Raw genomic sequence first — 19212 nt, 5'->3', positions numbered from 1 at the left:
GTAAACCGTCTACCAATCACAAGTGCTGAATTCTCCGCTGATTGAGGGGAGAGTTACAGTCCTGTATTGGTGTACTGTATGTAGTATAACATTTGACAGCATACTATATTGTGTCATACAACTCGTAGAAAACAACAGCAGCTTGAAAACCTATACCTTCAATTTGGTAATAATTTATCCATATGGAGATTTTACCTAGGTTCCGGATTCTCAAAGGCATCAGTTGTTGCTGTTTTATTTGCAACGTGTTTGATATTCACAGCTGATCAGCCAAAGTCCAGGCTATGGAGTTCTTTCCTCGCTCTCTCTCCTTATTTACAACTCTACTGGAAGGATGGATGTACAGTATATGAGAGCTCTCCCTACCGGCCGGATCTGGAATCGTTCCAGATAATCATTGGGGCTGGAATCTCGCCAGGTAGGAAAAGTAGCTGGCACTCAGAATTAAGAGCAGTCTCTCAAAGCAGGGCTGCTCAGTTTAGTGCGGCAGGAGAGACTAGATGCAAACAGACTGCGGATTTATAAAAAGAACCCGACTACTGTACTGACGAGAGCTATATTCTTCAGAGAGCTCGGGTACTTTTAATATATTTTTTGTGTGTATGTGTGTCTGTTTTTTCTTTCTTTTTTTTTTTTTTTGTGTTTTCTGTACACAAATTATAATGACCTGTAGAATTTCAATACTAAGCGGGTTTCTTTATTGTAGAGTTTACCTCAAAACAGGATTGTATTATTATTTATTATTTTGCCGTTATATATATATATATATATATATATATATATATATATATATATATATATATATATATATATATATATATATATTATTTGTGTAGTGTATTGAAAATGTCAGTGTTATTATTAATGTATATACTTTCCAAATTAGCGTTTACGAGAACGTGAATTAAAGTAGAGTACTATTTGTGGTTCTATTCTTTGTTTACACTTTGGTACTTAATTCCTTCGCGTTTTAAATGCGCTGTACACGAGTTACATATTCGCTGTCAGTCAAATCAGACTGCATAGCTGTCAAAAGAAGGTTCCAGTCAAGCACTGATTCTGTTCTGTAATGTTCACCGCAGTGGTATAAGATTAGCCGAGCAAGTGTTAGCTTAAAAAATTCAGTTCATATTTAGTTTGATTCAGATAATGACATAAGTATTAGCTAGATCTACGATTTATTTCATTTAAATTATTATTGTGTTGCTTGTAAATAAAAGTGTTTTGTAAACACACACAGAGAGCTTTCGATACAAAATAGATGAAAAGAATTGCAACAAGACAACTAACTGTTTTTCGGGGGGGTTTTTTTGCAGATAACTCACACGCAGGAGCTTCCTGGTATTGTTATTTTATCATCGTGGATTTGTTAAACATTAGCACAATTCGTAATCGAGATTGACATTTACGAGCGAGTTTTCCCAAGTTTGAATTGAGTTGCCCCAGAAATGGTGGGCCATCTACACTTGCAAGCGATGGATGACAGCTTGAAAGGGAAGAACCGCGAAGGGCTGCTTGACAGTCCGGATTCAGGGCTGCCTCCGAGCCCCAGCCCTCCTTTCTATTCCATCTCCCCGGGTATACTGGAGAGCCGAGCCGGGCGAAGCAGCACACCCATTGAACAGCATGGATACAATTACAGAAAGGACAGCAAAGAAGGCAAACTGGTAAGAAACCAAGTATTTATGTATTTGTTTAGTTGCCTATGTATTTGTTACAAAAAAAGGAAACACTGTTTAGCATGTGATACTAATAATATACACACACTCACATTTATTTAAAGGGATGTAATTGCAGTACAGTAAAGCCTTCCAACAGCTAGTCTACTAAAAAGCCCTGGGTGCTGGATACCTATTAAACGTTAATCAATATCCCCCCAGTTAATATGTGACTATAAATAATAAATAGCCTTGGCCACAGAATATAGCAGACAGGTAATGTAAATCATTACCCATCATTGAGGGGCATCTGCCTTGCTAGAAATTCCAGCGTACAGAACTGGTCTTGTGTTATAATAAATGTGTTGTACTTTACCCCTAGCTTATAAGCAAGTAACTGTGTATTATTGTTCTGAACTTTTGCTGGTCTTTAGCTAAACCAGCAGTTGCTGGAATTTCTGGTAAAGTGGAAACCTGAATACCTACATAGCTAACAGGGTAGACTGCAGTAAACAATAGCAACCTGTTTTTGACCAATTATTAGAGTGTGGTGTAAACTTTGGACAACTGGCGTGTTCAGATCCACAGTGAACGGTAGGGTGGAACTTCGGTATGTCCCAAAATAAACTTCTTCAGATGGAATTGTTATAGGAAACATCATTATTCTAGAAGTATTCTGGGTTTTATGCTGTCTAAAGTAAATGACCAGGGCCGGGCTCTTGTTGACTACTTAACTAACATAAGCAAGTCGATACCTAAGATTAGCTGAAACAAAGCGAGCATTCTGCCATCAAATAGGAACACCATTGTTGGTATATTGACCTTCCAGACTGCTTATTCATTTGATATGATTACATAGTGCTCAGCATTAGGTTTAGATGCCTATGTTAGGTTTTTTAAGGAAGCCATTGTTTGTAAGCTGTAATGTTCTTTTGTGTATTTTACTCATGTGCAATTCTTAATGACGTTGACCAAGTCAAAAGGCAGTGTAACGCAAATGCAAGGTAAAATGCTTGAGATTTGTAGCGGATGTCATAGTAAATTAATATCTGCAAAAAGAAAATCATTTTCTTCATAGCTATGTTCTTTCTTTAGTTACTGTTACAACAGGGGTGTTTTTTTAAACCTGTGCAAAATTAATTACATTTTATTAATTTATATTAAAGAATTAGCACCACAGTAGTACGGCAGATATTACAGAAAATGTGTCATATTGAAAGTAAAAACATTTTCTAATTAGCGCTTGTATGTTTTCACGTCTAAAGGTCTGCAATATTAGATGAATTCCTACAAGAAATAACATGACATTTATTGGGTTGTTAAGCAGAATAAAAAGTTCTTTGCAAGATTGTTAGGATTCTAACTGTACCCCAGACAGTGCCTGTTGCCTTCTCCCAACAGCAGCATGTTATTGTGTTACTGAAATATATATACAGAGTTTCATTTGCAAAAGTTATTTCATGAAACTGTACTTCATTCTGTAGACATCGTTATCTAAGCTGTATGACTTTTGAAGGATTTGCTGTACCTCAGAATAGTTAATTGTTCTGTTCAGCATTGCACGGAGAGCAAATTACCATGCAAATCTAGTTAAATAACCAGCCCTTTGTTTTCTCAATGCAGCCATGCAATGCTGTGTTTGCAAACTGTTTGCATCTAATGCCCTGCTGTCATTTGAATATAGAATTGCAGCTCTATCCATCACAAGAGCACACATTCCAGCTTTCGATATTCAATTACGTCAACCTGACACAGAAATCAGAAAACGTACTGTCCATCACATGTTAACATCTCCCAACTCCCTACTGCCCAAGTTTAGAAACCCGACCTGACATGTTCTGAATGAAGCTTCCACGAGGTTAAACATTCTCCTGATCTGTGTTGTCCTTTAACCAGTATGCTTTAAAAATAGTTTCCAAGACTGCCAGCTACCATGCGGCACTTATCAGTAGTTCTTGACTGCAGAGCACACAAATTAATTTTTTGGGGGGCAATGTGTGCCAGTTCCCTGTGCCTGTCAATTTAGGAATTTGTTGATTATTAGTTTGGTCCTGCCTGTCACATGACTGGATTTTTGGAATTGTAGCCTTGCATGTAAGCCGAGACAGCCTGTCTGTCAGGAACCGAGTGTCGCTGCTGTCCAGCCTGTCCCTACAGAGCTGCATTTCACTGAGGACGCAGGGTATCCTTGTCCTTGTGGGGGGGGGGGGGGGGGGGGGGGGGGGCATCTTCTGTGGAATAAAAGTGCTTGCAAGGAAGCAGAATTAAAAACTTGGTATGCTAGATTCTTCATTAACTTCAATTAATGAAATAATACTTCTGCAGAATTGTGTATTTAAAGTCCATTGTTCAGTTTTGTTCTACCATTTGGTATCAGAATTGGTGTCAGAAAAAAAAAAAAGAATTTTTGTCAGTACCTATTTGCATAAATATTTGTATCTATTATATTAACCACATAATAGTTAATATGAATTACAGAGTAATTAATAGGGTAATCATCTTGTTCGTTTCCAAGTAGCAAGTGCTTACAAGCATAGGCTAGGGTCACGGTAATTAAATAAAGTAATACCTGGTATTGTCATATAACAATTTATATTACTGTGTACATTAAAGCATCAGAGTACATCACCTACTATATTATAAATGCAAATGAAAAAAGAAAATATGTACTGAGTACAGTAGAGTGCTTTCAGTGTTGAACGACAGTCATTACAGTTTATGGTAGCTGGGAAAGGGTAAATTCCCTTGAACTTTATTTCAGTCTGCTTTATTGTCCTGGTTTGTTTAATTTTTCCAGTAAAGCAAACAAAATTAGTGCAAGTCAGAAATGTGTAGCTCATTTTAGGTTTGAGTTAGGACTTTGGAGTTTACACTAGTGGGGTTCTCTTAGCTAAACCAGGCCCAGACCATAATAACAGTGAGTAAGTGAGAGCGATGGAGAATCCGCCATTAAGCAGTACATATCTTAGTGTTCCTGTTTCTTGTGCTCCTCCAGATAGAGAAAGAAAGCTATAATAATAAATTATTGTCCATTTTGAAGCCAGACCCACGTTGATCTTTTCAACAAATACTATAATGGTAATATTATAGTGTTACACAGCCTTTTGACTGCGTCTCCATCTTCTGACACATCTCAGATCTCGCAGTTTCTCTTTTCTTCAGTAAACAAAATTATTTTTCTTTTGAAAGCTGCATTAAAAAATGTTCATGAAGTTGGCTGTGCAGCCATTTTAACTTTCGGTAATGTAAGGATTGTAATATATGTAGTGGGCAGTGCTGTGTACAGTTGGTCTTGTTCAAGCGCACCAGAATAATTGACATCTGCAAAAAACCTTGAATCCAAGTCACTCCCCCCAAACTTTTATTTTGGCCACAAAAGTGCGACTTAAATTCAAGTAAATACAGTACTTCCTAGTCAACAAAAAGTTTTCCCAGTCATTTTCTATGGGAAAGATCATGTTTAATTCAGTGTAGTGTTGCCTGTGCACTTTGCTGCTAATGCACTTGAACCATGACCTACTGCGACCTCTATGCTCTGTGAGCCTGCCTGCCCGTGGTTTGAACTGTGCAGTGAGACAGGGGTTAGTAATGTGGACTGCTGATCGAGACCACGGGAATGATCTGAGCTAACAGCAGCAAACTCCTCTGTAACCCCGTCTGGCATCAGCCCCACCTGCCCAGCAGCTACAGACATTAAGTTGGCTATTGAAAAGGACCCGGGTGCAGGCTAGGTACAGCTGATTTCATTTGTTTTCACCTCTAGTCCTTTAGTGAAATGAGTTTGGAGGTCCCAATCTACAGCTACGGCTTTATATCATCTAGAATTTTAGGATTGAGAGAAAAAAAAAAATATGGAAAACTGCAAAGCGGTATGTAATTCAATAGGTTAACGTAACATTATTCAGCAGGTTTCATTCGACTTTATCAAGCAAAATGAGTTCGTTCTATTGGGCGATGCAGACCTTGTGGCCATACAGCTGTAGGACCCCAGTTGACATTGCTCTTCACATAGCCATTGTGCTGGTCTCCAGGACTGAATGATAGGGGGTTCAAGGCAGAATCAAGGTGTGCTCCCACGACTTTCAGAGGAAGCTCTCATAGTGCCGGCTAGAACTGCAGTGTTTCCATTGGGTTGTTTATCTGTAGCCACAAGAAACTGGGCATGGTAAACTATACATGGTCAGACACTGTATTAATCTGTATAGACAGCATGAGGTGCCATACTTTCTACCTACACTGTTTATATATAAGGAGATAAGTAAGGTATATATATATATTTTTTAATATATGAATGTATTTATTTTTAAACTCATGTTGTTTCTCAATCATACCCAATATTTTCCATAAAAGAAGATGTACCATACATGCCAGTATTCTCAATTTTCTTTCTGGGATATTTCACAATATTAGTGCATAAAGTAAGCACTTGAATGAGGTGCACAGTGTCTGAAATAAGGACGATTCTCCATGGTGCTTCAAATATACTCTTTGTTGGTTAAACAGCTTGTTTCCTTGTAAGAGGTAATCCTTTAGAAGCTACTATTTTAATATCGTAAATCAACAGCACCGTACTGTATTGTATGTGTTTCCTCTTTTTAAGTGAGAAATACAATAGGGAAGTACAGTAGGTCATAATGTAGTTTTTATTTTATTTAATAGCTAACCTGTTTCTGAAAGTTCTGCATTGTTGTCTAAGCACCGCTGGCTGTACTAAAGAACAGTGGATTTATTATTTAATGCAGATGAATGGCTTTTGATGGTCTTTTGATTATAGGGGTCATATGAGCTTAATGTTGCTAGATATCAGAGTTGCATGGTGACTTGTTCCCATTACACCTAGTTATGTTTGTGTGTGAATGTGTTAGTGTGGGGCTTCCTGTTGATTCTTCTGCTCTGTGGATTCTCGGTACAGTGCTTTGAGGATTGTCCTTAAGTGCGCCGAACCTCTTTTGTCTGTGTCAACATCAGCAGCGTCACGGGACAATTCTGCAGGGTTCTCGTTTCAGATTGGGAATTCTGTTATTAGAGTTCATAGACTTCTACCTGGCTAGTTGACATGGAGCTGACATGGAGTGTTTATATTCCTTTTAAATTCACAAACTGAATAAACAATTAATAAGCATTTACCTAGAGAAGCTAATGAAACCTTTTTTTTGTCCCAGAATTATAGAAATATCATGTATTTAAATGGCAGAAACATAACCCATAAAACTCTGTGAAATGCACACACATTTACACGTACAGTTTATTTAGTCAGTGATTACACATTCATTCCAGCTCATTTAATACGCTATCAAGTGAAATGTTCCTAAAACACATTAGAAATCTAAGAACAGGCTTTTTTCTTCCATTCCAAAACATTGGATAGACATCCAGCAGACAAAAAGTTAATTTATGAGGGCATGAACCAGCAGCTAATACTGGGAAGGAAAAAAAAAATCTAAAAAGTCAATAAATACCAGTAAGCCCATAACGCGTACTAAGTGTTGTCTTTTTTTCAGCGTTTATTTTTTTGCTGTGATTAATGGTAATTTCTGATAGTCATGCACATTTGTCAAAGTTAAATTTCACACGTGTGTCCCCTGTAATCGCTCGAGAGAAGCTCTACATGCATCCCTTTGGAAAAGTATAGTACTTTTTTTTTCTTCCCTAAAACATGAGATTTTTTTAATTCCACCAGGAAACCTGCCTTCACCTGTGATAACAAACCTTTGGGGCTGTGCTAATCAGTTTGGGGGGAAAATAAACACTTTTTTCCGGCTGGTGCTGCTTTCCAATAGACACATACTGTGCACGGGTTGAGTATTCCCTTACAGTGCACTTACTGTGCATGGGACTAGTGTTCCCAACACTTTTGTGCGTAAATTCACTCAGATTGCATTCCAATCTGCCGTGCATGTACTGTAATATACTGCACAGCTATCAACTGGGCATCAAAAGCATAGTTTTCTAATTAATCGATTACTCGCGCATGTACACTTTTACACTTGTATATATTGTAATATCCAAGGGCCACCTACCATTCCAAGAGTAACAAAAAGCTAAGTGGAAAGAAAGAAAGAAAGAAAGAAAGAAAGAAAGAAAGACAGTAACACAATATTCATTCTGCAGGAACTGAGCTTTGTATTTTGGAAACAAGTAGGTTTACAGAGAAGCTACACTTGGGATAATAATAAGGTATTTTTAATGTGCAAGCTTTGTGATGTATTATAACTGTTACTGAATACTATATGTATAAAGTGATCTTTACTATTGAATGTTTAGTATTTTTTTGAATTTGTAACTGTTTGAATTGACAGGACACTGTTAACAATGAGATGTTACAGTATGTTTCAGTAGGGTATCTCCCAGTTAAATACATTTAATTTAACTGCATAATGCTTTTGTATAGATTTAAAAACATGTTACTTATGAGATATTAAAATGTTTTTGTTTGTATTTTTAATTATCTTCCAAGAATGCTTGAAACATGTAACACACTAGGGTTCAAACACCTGCATGTTTTTTTTTTTTTTTAATTAACTGACAGGAAACTAAATAAGCCCCACCATTAGATTAGTCTTTTTACTTAATAACTTAATACTCTCTTGTCCGTACCAATTACTCCGTACGTCCTCCCTGTTGCAATGGCTTGTAGGTCTATTCTATGTATTGTTTTCGAGTACCGTCTCCGGCTCTCATGAAGCCTGGTAGCTTTACCTCAAGAGGCCTGACCTACAAAACTGCATTTGAAATGAACAAACAGAAATAGCCTCACATATTTTTTTTCTTCTGAGAAATGTTTAAGTTTGACTTTTTAGCAGACGTTACTTTGTTTTTGGTAAGCATGTAATCCCTCTACTTGGCAGCTGAATCTATGTTTCTTTAATGAATCAGATAGCCTACATGTTTCTGAGTGCTTAGTATATATTTACAGAGGAGACTGGGATCAGTATCGATATGTGTGAAGATGAATTAATACTTTAATGACAGGCTAAGCACCTTGTTTTAATAAAGTACCTTGAGGAAATGGTTTACACAGTTTTTATTTGTGTTTTATTTTTATATTGGCTTCTTCAAACTTGATTGAATCAATTCTAGGATTAGACATTATCTAATCCTATAATTGTTCAGTACTGTGCTATCAGTACAATTTGCTGGAGGCCTGCATTATTGATGACTGATCTTTTTGAAAGAAGAAAAACGGTCTGCAAGACTTTCATGAACGCAGCATAAAGGTACGCATTTTTCTGTTGATAATACTAAAAGGTTGTTTGTTTTTGGAGCAGCACTTTCCGTAATGTGTGAAACCTGTCCTCTAGCACCGTCAGTTTTCATTTCTATTGTTTAATGTCTAAAAGGAGGACTTCTGCAAGAGTACAGAAAAGGTGCAAAATCAGTTATAAAAACCAAGGCAAACAAAATGAAAAAAAAATGTCTGTCTCAGATACATGTACCAGTGGTAATGAGATAGAAGGGCAACAGCAACTAAAGGAAGCTTCTGGCATGACTAAAGAAACAATTAATTGCAGCTGTATATGTGAATAATAGAGCTCTCTTTTCTCATTGGATAAAGTTATATGTGTCTATACACCCAGGCACAGCTCTAGGCAAATTAGTTTATCAAAAAAAAAACCTTTGGCATTCATTATGTATCTGTGGTAATTTTTTCTAAATATAAAGCTGTTCCAACGTCATTGCTATTTTAACATAGTTCTTAAGAAAATATTAAGGAGATTCCCTCATCTGTACTTAAAACAAATGGACAATTTTAAAAATATCAAAACGCAAGTTCATAAAATATAAGCTAAAATGCATGCATCTGCGTTACTGAACTATCAGCTGCTGCCATGCAATTTACAGTCTCACTGTTCGATTACAGACAGCGTATGCCATTCTTGTTTTGAGTGCACAATTTATTTTGAGCACTGGACACTGTTCTGCACACAGTGGAGCATTTTTGGGTGTTAGACAATTGAGACACGACTACTCTACAGTAATCCATTATACTTATAATGAACTGCATTCAAGCAGCACTCAATACTGGAGTTATGAATGTGGGTTACACATTAAAAATTACGTTTCGTATTAACGTTTGGCATTTTGGTTTGTAGTCGTGTCGCAGGTAGCAATAATGTGTTACTTGCTACGCAACTCCTTCCAGTCAGTGAGGCTATAATAAGAATGCTACTGCTGTATCTCGGGTGCTAGTGCAGCATTGTGTCTTCCCCGAGAGAACGGCTGACTCAGTGACTCATCTTGGGAGGTCTCTTTTGTTTTCTTCTGTCTGGTTTAAAAGCGCGTTTCGAGGGAGTCCAGGTATAAGTTAAAATAACAGGAAAAGCACAATGAGAGTGAAAGTTCTTTTATATGGCTCATCTATTGTCCGCCCTGCACCTGTCATAGAGTTGGATTTTCCACTTCCCCTTATTAAATTGTGTTGAAAACTTCCCCTCATTTAGGTTAAATATCCCAGTTTAAGGGATCATAGCGTTATTACATGACCTAACAAAATTAAATAAGTAGTGATTCCAGCACAGTGGGCCATAGGACCCATTGTCCCACTATTAAGATTTTTTTTTTTTTTTGCATTGGGGTCCACTGAGCACCAGCATTAAAATGGTTAAAATAATTACTTTTTGATAGTGACAGAAAGAATGAGCATTCAATAATTAATTAAAAAAAAAAAAAAAAAAAAAAAAAATTGTATACCTGGACATACATACATTACAGTATGAAAAGCAGATACATGTTTTACCAAAATATACAATATCTTTAGCAACTGGAACAAGCTCTGACTTGCAGTGATTTATTGATGTGTTGTGATGGGTTGAGCAGGTGTACTAAGAGATAGTACAGACAGGCCAGCGAGTAGACCTGATACTGTAAGAAAAAGTATTGCTGTTCTGGTTGCTTATTCGATACTCATACAAAACCCTTTGCAAACAGCACATACGCTATGTGAAGATCTGCAATATAGTATATGCAGTGTATTGTGGCTGTACTAATATACTTACATTACTGTAAGTACTTACATTACTCGAGGTGCAGTAATTACTTTTCTTTTTGTCATCATCATCAGTATCAGTAGTAGTCTGTATCTGTAGTTCAATGCCGCGTCAATTCATGGTTATGTCGATCCTGCTGGACACTCCAGCTGGTCCTTACTTTGATTCATGTTCTTTCGTTTTGTGACTGGTTGTCACTCGTGCCATGCAACATAGGGTTAAAAAGCATTTTGCGAATCTGTTTGTAACTCAAACCTGCGCTGGACATTGACGACTGCAGGATGGAGGCTGGAGCTGACTCAGCGTAGTTCTGGAGAAACTAGCTCCCTGTCTGGAGTGTATGTAAATTCTAAACTGCCAAGGAGAGTAAGCAGTGGGGTACCTCCAGCAGCATTATGCACTACTCTTCCCACACCTGGCTACTGTATTGCAATAATAACAGTACAATAATAACATTTAAATAGCACATATTTTTTTAAAGCTGACATGTTAAGGTTCTGTAAATTTAAATAAAGGTGTAAACAAACTGGTGATTCTGTAGATAATCCCTTTTGCTGACTGTGCTTGAATGCCTGAAATGTGCAGAGACTCAGCAGCATGGTACCCTCCAATGTCCAAATACCCTAGCAACACCACTGGGAAAAAGTAAACAATGTACCCTAGAGCCAGAGGCTGATAACAGCTAGAGAGTGGGCGCGAGAAGCAGTTAAACATTTTAAGAGTGATTTGCTTTGCTTGGCTGCACACATTCGCTGTGTTAAAACTATACGACACAAAGGAGTTTTCTTCCATTAAGTTAATTAACGTAAAGCCTTTCTCACTCCAAAATAATATAGCCGTTGTCTAGTTTGCTCCAGTATCGCAGAACAGATTCAGCCGTAGCCACCAATGCCAAGGCTTATACAGTTGTAAAGAGGTTTCACTTTAAAAGCTGGCTTGATTTGTGCTTTGACAAGCAGATCCATTGGGATAGACAGGGGGATTTAAAATAACATAAAACCCAGGCTGAAGTACAAAAGGGACATTGTTCATACGTCCCTGCTTAGGTCAGCAAAAAACAACAGCAATAAAAAAAAACAACCTAAACGACCATTCAAAAGAACAACCAACAAACAATGAAACACAAGAGCATTTATCATACTTTTCGGCTGCTATTTACCAAGCAAACTTAAGCCAATTTACAAAGAACTGGCAGCTTGCAGTTTTGTTTTCACGCGTGCATATCACACAAAAAACAAATAATCCTTATACATCAAGGACTATGCATCCTGTGCCGAACAGGAAAATACTATCAAATAAGAGACTATCCATATACCAATCATGCCATGTACTCTAGGTCAGGTGTAGCTCAGGGGTGTACAGAGCTGTAGCTCAGGGGTGTACAGAGTTGCCCATTCCGTTCCTTGTCTTTCTTCTAGCCCTGTTCTGAATTGTTTAATTGACCCTGACATACATACTTCATTATATCGTTTTACCTGTTAAACCTGGAGTGGAATGGCCCTTCATGACCCTGATTGGACACCCCTGCTGTAATTAGTAGGTGAAACTGTACATCCAACTAAAGAGAAAGGTGACCCTTGCTAACCTTTAAAACATTAATATTGGTATCTGTTTCCTCCGCTAATCCCAGGGAATCAGTACATAATCTTGTAAAGACACCAAACTATGATATGCTTTGCCACCAGACTCTAAACGTTATTTATTTCTGAATCCGTTCTGAATCTGTTCTTATTATTTTGGTTAATAGACAAGATAATAAAATATTTATTATTTATATATATATATATATATATATATATATATATATATATATGTTATATATATATATGTTTTTTATTCTGGTTTGTCAACCGACAGTATGCAAAGAGCCTTGGAAAGTTACGTGAAAGGTGTTTGTGTAGTATATAATAGTATAGTTTTAAAAAATCATTTTAAAAAACATTTTAGTCCGATTCTGGAATGGAATGCGTCTCACCTTTTCCTTCCCCTGTTGTGCCCAGTTGCCGTATCTCCTCCTGAACTCCCCTGGGACTGAGATGAAGCCCAGAATGTACCCGGTGTTCTTCGGAGAAAGCATCGAGGTGAAATCAGAACCAGCTAAAGAAATCAGGTCAGTTAAAACAGGCAGGTGAAGACTGTCTAGATTCATTCAAATAGCCCAGTATAAAAAGAAAAAGAAAGGAAACAAAACATGTTTCAAGGTATTTTTTTCTGTAAAGTAACGGTGCATGATTTGTTTTTAAGTGCAGTGAAGGTGGAGGGAAACATTCCAAATTGTAAAATAAACGACTTGCCAAGCCTTTCTAATGATTGTTAACCTCCTTGTGCGCTACACTTAAAAAAACAATTATGGCTTAAATACACCTTGAAATATGATTGGCTGAGATGATCTGTGAGGTTTAGATCATTAGAATTTTATAATGGATCCATTGATATGCAAATCCTGTCTGGGACTTTTTCTTAAGGGTAGGGTGGTGATTGACCAGCAACAGTTCGACCAGTAATGAGAACCTGTATATGGGATATGTGCATGTTTCTGAGTGGTGGTGGGTTTACATTTTCTTCAGTATTTAATTCATGATAGAGCCAGCATTAGTTCGCCTGCTCTGTGGATTAGATCCTTATTGATTATATTTAGATAGCAGTGCCACCTAGTTTCTGGAACTGGTACTGTTCTTCTCAGAGTGGAATTAGTTATTCTTAGCTGTCAAAAGTCATTCCTGGAGCTGCTGTGATGGAGCAAGGACACTATCTTTTGCCCCTTGTTGTTGCATTCTTGAAAATAAGCATATGTACGGGCAGTGTTGGATTCTGTCGTCCCATTGGTGAGATGAGGTTAAAAGCTCTAAAACCACGAATGCAGAGGAGCCCAGCTCTTTTGCATTGTGGTTAAGATGCTCGCTTGCGGTGTGCGGGGCCCCCAGTTTGCACCCAGCCTTCGCCCTGTTACACATAGAGCGTTCCAAATGAATGCTTTATCAAACAACTTATTTTAATTTAAATTGCATTTCTTTTTTATTCCAGGTGCAACTCGGAGGTGAAGTACGACTCCGACAAGCACTACAGAAATGAAGTCTACTGCGCCCCGATCCCCACTGTCACCTCTTACAGCGAGACCGTCATAGCGGCCCCTAACTGCACGTGGCGTAACTACAAGTCTGAGCTCCTGTTCGAGCCCCGACAGAAAGCACTGTGGTTCCAGAGCACGACCATCATCTTCCCCAAGCACGCCAAGAACATTTACAGAACCACCCTCAACTACAACTCTGCCAGCACCAAGAGGTGGTTTGTGTCCAGCGTGCAGCTGAAGTCAAGCGAGGACGCCAGTCCCTGTATAATCTACACAGAGGACCTTTAACTGGTGCATCCAATAATGAGAGAGTCCTGTTAAGATTGACATGCTGGGCTTAGCAGCTCTTTGCTAACAAAGAAAAGGTACTTGAAATTTTAATAGCAGGACTTGCGCTGTCTGGATGAGTGTACATATTTATATACATCATATACGTTTGCTGCCTAAAGCAGACATTTTTAATGTTATTGCTTGGTCGTCTTGGTATAGGGTAACGCTCTTATTTTTGTTTCAGTTTGTGATCTGTGTTTATTTGTGTTCTGGGATTTGGTGGAGTGTGCCCCGTCAAGACTATGACTGTATCTCCTGGGTTGGGAGTGAGATTGGGAGACCGGCTCTTTTTCTTTCATTCCTTAGACACTACTCCCACAAGACTCCGAACTGCCTGCCAGATGTAGCAGGGGTGTATGAGGGAAACAGAATTGAGAGTTTATGATAAGATTAGGCAGGTGTGGTGCCTTTGATGCTCTGGTATACCCACCATGGTCCTTTTGCTCAGTATACCAAACATTTTTCATTTGAAATTGCCAGCGCTACTGTCAGAGAGAGAGCCCTCATGTATTAACCAATAGTATATTTTGTCCAAAACCACATCTCAACTTTATATGAAAACAATATCCTGCCAAGTGTCCGGGTAGTGCCTTTTAAATATTGGATGTAATATTAAGCGTTTGAATGCGCAATGCAGATTAATTTTAATATATTTTTGGTTGTGTTTCTGAAACAGATTACTATGCTCATGAGTAAAATCATTCACCTGGTGTATAATATAAGTGCCTTTGTTTTCTTTTTTAAACATGATTTGGTGGTAGCAAAAAAAAAAAAAAAAAAATCAAATTGTCTGTATTGTGGACCAAAGATTTCATACAGAATCAGGTCAAGCTGCAATGTACTGATTTGTAAAGTGATATCAGCAATGCAAGGCCTTATTACTTCAGTAGGAATGCTTGTTTTACTTGTGGCAGTGTAATTCTATCATAACGTATTAAATTATTTTGTCAATGTACTTTAACCAGCTTTTCTCTTTGCTAAATGTATCTAGTCAAAAAGGTAACATTACATTCTGAAGGACAGCTAAGCAGGATTTTCAAGTGGAAAAGCTGATGCTACAGACACGGACAAGAATTGTGCTCCATCTTATGTTTGTCAGTCATTCTTAAAAAATACAAAACACTGTCAATGAGAAAAAACAAGTTCAAATGACACCACCAAAGAGATGACTTTTCCAAAGTGAAGAGGAGTCTGGTTTGTTTGGTAGGTCTCTGTGGGCCTTCCCTTAGCTTTGGTCATTGCTTAGCTTTGGCATTGTCTTGGAGGCCCGGTTTATGCCATACGCTGTACCTACAGTATCTGTGAGATATCTTTATAAGGTCGAAATTTAGGGAAAATCTAAAGTGATGCAATGTTTGTGTCCTCTGCTCTATATATATCTATCTTAAATCCTCCACACCTGTATTGCATTACTGCACTGCTAATGCCAAGTAACTGGCTTAGGTAGCCCTGGTTTGTTGTTGTAACCTCATCTAGGAAATATGCTTGTTGTTTTTTAATGACCGAGACATGGACACTGTAAACATTCATATCACTGTGCAATATCATTCGTCTCATCTCCTCTTTCCATTTGTGCATCTTGGGCCCTCATTTTCAGAAGTCGGTAATGGGGTTTACTAAACAGCATGGATTATATTTTACTTTTGACATACATTTTAGGCCCTTAGCACAAGTCTACTTTTCAATTCACACACAAAATGTATTCCCTATGTGCTAGCAAGCCTCAAACATTTCAGCCCTGCAGGTAGATGCCTGTGTTTCTTGAAGCTGCGCTGCAGTTAATGCGATGTGAGCACCAGCCACCACAGATTGCGTTCAAGGATAGAAAATGTAACTGGAAGGAAATCCCTCAAGTCTGCCATTGTTTCACAGTGATTTACAAGCCTGGGACCCTGGCCTGGTGCAGGAAGCAGGGCAAGAAGCAGGAAGCACAATGAATCATAAATCAGCTTTTTACAGCTTGTCACAGGCACTTATAAAAGACGACTGAAACATAAAAAAAACACTTGTAAAGCCATGCCGCCACCACGCTGTGTTGCTAATACAGCATGTGCACGTAGCACTACCTTATAAATCTGAAGATTAGCAGCATCTGATACTACCCAGTATCAGCCGCATGTCATTTATTCCAATATAGAGAAATGTACTCCTTATCCATCTTTTTGTATTCTACTGAATCATTTAAAGGTGCTTTACAGAGCATATCAGCTCTTGTGTAGGCAAATGACCACCCATAACTTCAAACCCTTAATCATAAAAATGAGAGTACTGCTAAAAAAAATAACATGGTGATGAAAATCAGACCATGGTTTCGATGAAAGGATTTGCACTGCGAGACTGCTTTTTCAGATACAGTAGAATGCCAGACTGGAAGGTGGCTGGCCTGTATTGTGTACAGTGGCTTGGTGGCTGACCTTGAAAGAAAACAATGTTGTATAATTCAAAGATTGATGGTGGGTTTGTTTTATATAACACCTACACTTTAAATCCAGTTTAGCTGCCCTACAAATCTAACTTAGTGTCTTTCATGTTGTTTGCCGTGCAAACTCTTAAAATTTAATCATATAAAAATGAAAAAAATATATCAATAGTACTTGAAGAAGTGACCAAATCTTTTTGAGGATTTTTTTTTCTTTATGACTGAAAAATGAAGAGCATTAAAAACAAATTAATCAATTAAACAAAAACAAAACAAAAAAATGAAAATAGTCAGTTTTTAAACACCTTGCATGTTAGTTGGGAGGAAAAAAAATGGATGATTTTGAGATCAGTTCAACACTTTGATTGGTTTATGCCTCTTCAAATATTTCTAATTTGTTGTTGAAGGATAAACTTTTAAACATTGATGCTAACGCTGAGTACTGCCCTCCCAGAAACACAAAAAAGTCTTGACCTAGAAAAAATGTGCTAAGTGAATTGAAACAGAAGCCTGGCTGCCTAATCTAAGGTACAGATTCCCTTTTGTGCAGCTGTGCCATGACTCAGTTTCAGCACCTATTGTGAGATAATGTAAGGGCTGTATATGTAATGAATGAAAGTACTTTTGATTTTGCAGGGGTGGGTTTTGTAGCCACTGAATCTTAATGGTTATGTTTTTAATAAAAAGGGAGACAGGCTGCCACATATGCTACTGAAACTTATCCTCACCGAAGACATGGAGAGTTTTAGCGACATGCTATGTGATTTGTAATAAGACATACTGATGGAAGTATAAATATCTTATTCCGTGGTCAGTTGTTTTGTAGATTTCAGGATGTTAATATGTATCCAGTTCATCACTGCTAGAAAACCAATCTTGCCTGTGATGTTGCACCTCATTGCAATATTTGTAATCAAACTGACATTAACGTTTTTAATGCCTTCATCTTATTAAAGATTTTGACAATTATTAACAAGGAAAACTGTTTAGCATAATGCAATTCTACATGCACCTTGCTCATATTATAAAGTAATTATGATGTTTCTTGTAATTCCTGATTTGCCTATTATTCTTAATAGGTAATGTCAATAGCTGCCTAATACATCCTGTATAACACATTTAGATGTATAATGAATTCTTCATAATGGATCATTAAACTAAAGTGTTGATAAATATACATCCTGATACAGGTACGTTATGTACTGACCTTTTAATGTTTGTGTTACTGGTCTTATTTTACATTTTGCTTTCCTCTGTTTTTTTCCTTAAACACAGTCTGCCAGTTTCTCTTCATGTTGTTCAACACTGCATAATTGCATTATAGAATTGCTGCCATGTTTTTTATTTAAGAAATATGTATTCTGGTGAAGATAATGCTATTACTGTATGTTTATGTACCAGCATTTTAAATTAAAAGTTAATCGCAGAAAGACTATGAGAAAAAGGAGTATGTTTTATGAACTTTATACAAGTGTGGGTCACATTGTATGTTTAACAATAATGATTGAACAGTGAGAGCTGCTGGGCTGGAATTGTATAATTGCTGTTTCAGACTGTTGAATGAAGGTGATTGTGGTGAAGAGGCAGAAACACAGATATGGACTAAATAAACAAAAGCTGGTGCCTTATACAAAAGTTCCAATCAGTTGCCAAGGTTCTAAATATAGTTACAGAAATAAAGCGAGTTGTTCCTATTGTTATAGCCTGTAAAAGAAGGCAGGGAACTTCAGTAGTTTTTACATTAGTCAAAGTCTGTCTCTCTACCATATTGATCAATGGTGACTTTCTGTAAAGCACATTGAAAAAAAAGTCGAAATGCTACCTTAAGTTACACCTTGTTTAAGTCAACAATCATGAAGTTGAACAAAACTCTACTTCACACAAGTTTATCAAATGCTGTAGCTGGGTTCCAGTTTCAGTAGCACTTCATCAAACCCTGCTAGATTTCCTTATCTCCAGACTCTAATTATTAAATGCTGCTGCAGCCACCCATAAGAAATCTTCAAAGGTTTTGTACAATCATTTTTTAAACCCCCCCCAACCCTGCATCCTAGAAAGATGGATACCAGCTGACCTGCTTTCTCGTCTCAGTCTGTAGCGGCCTTCCAGCATTCAGCACTGTGCTTTTGAATATTTAAAGCTGGTAGTTTTTCTCTACCACAGTACCCACGGCACACGTTTCCTGGGTGGCAATGAAAGATGAAGCTGGTCCGAGCAGAGTAGCGAAAGGTGAAGTGAAGGGAGTATGTGTAATACAGGTTTTGTTGTAATAACTGTTGGTTTTTCTAACTTCTTGACAACTGCTTGTAAAATACTTTCATGTTGTAAATGTGGCAGTAAGGCACTTCACAATTCCCTTTATATTTTTGTATAATTCCCATGTTGATGCTTTTCTGAACAGCCAATAAGAAAAGAATAAAAAAAGACAAATGTATATCTTAATAAAATGCTTCTTGTCTTGTGGTTGATTTTCATAACCTCTTGTCCAGCAGAATCTGAACTATTATGGTGTGTACACAGGTATCATCCAAAGACAACTGTGTTATACAAACAGGTATCCAACCATTAGTAAATATGTCTCTGTCTGCTAACTGATGCCTGAAAGCAAATTTCACAATGCACATTACTTTTTATTCTACTGAGAATGTTTTACTTCTTCCCTTGTTTTGTTTTTTATTACCTTGATCCAAGATATGTAGATAATTGGCTGCATGCTGGTACCTTGCTGTGACTCACATAGACTCACTG

The 19212-nt window shown here is 37.5% G+C and overlaps 1 protein-coding gene across 1 annotated transcript; it reads left to right on the top strand.

The window, feature by feature from the left end:
• The first annotated feature begins 471 nt into the window (after nt 1–471).
• On the top strand, nt 472–17894 carry LOC121297179 (refilin-A-like). The gene is made up of 4 exons (XM_041223285.1): nt 472–576; nt 1317–1667; nt 12646–12755; nt 13670–17894. Exons 2-4 carry the CDS (start codon nt 1449–1451, stop codon nt 14001–14003), a joined length of 663 nt encoding a protein of 220 aa, XP_041079219.1. The 5' UTR covers nt 472–576; nt 1317–1448; the 3' UTR covers nt 14004–17894.
• Nucleotides 17895–19212: the final 1318 nt, after the last annotated feature.

The sequence above is a fragment of the Polyodon spathula genome, chromosome 22, assembly GCF_017654505.1.
Source record: "Polyodon spathula isolate WHYD16114869_AA chromosome 22, ASM1765450v1, whole genome shotgun sequence".
Classification (NCBI taxonomy): domain Eukaryota; kingdom Metazoa; phylum Chordata; class Actinopteri; order Acipenseriformes; family Polyodontidae; genus Polyodon; species Polyodon spathula.
Note: the sequence above shows the minus strand (reverse complement) of the source record. Positions and strands in the feature narration are given on the sequence as shown.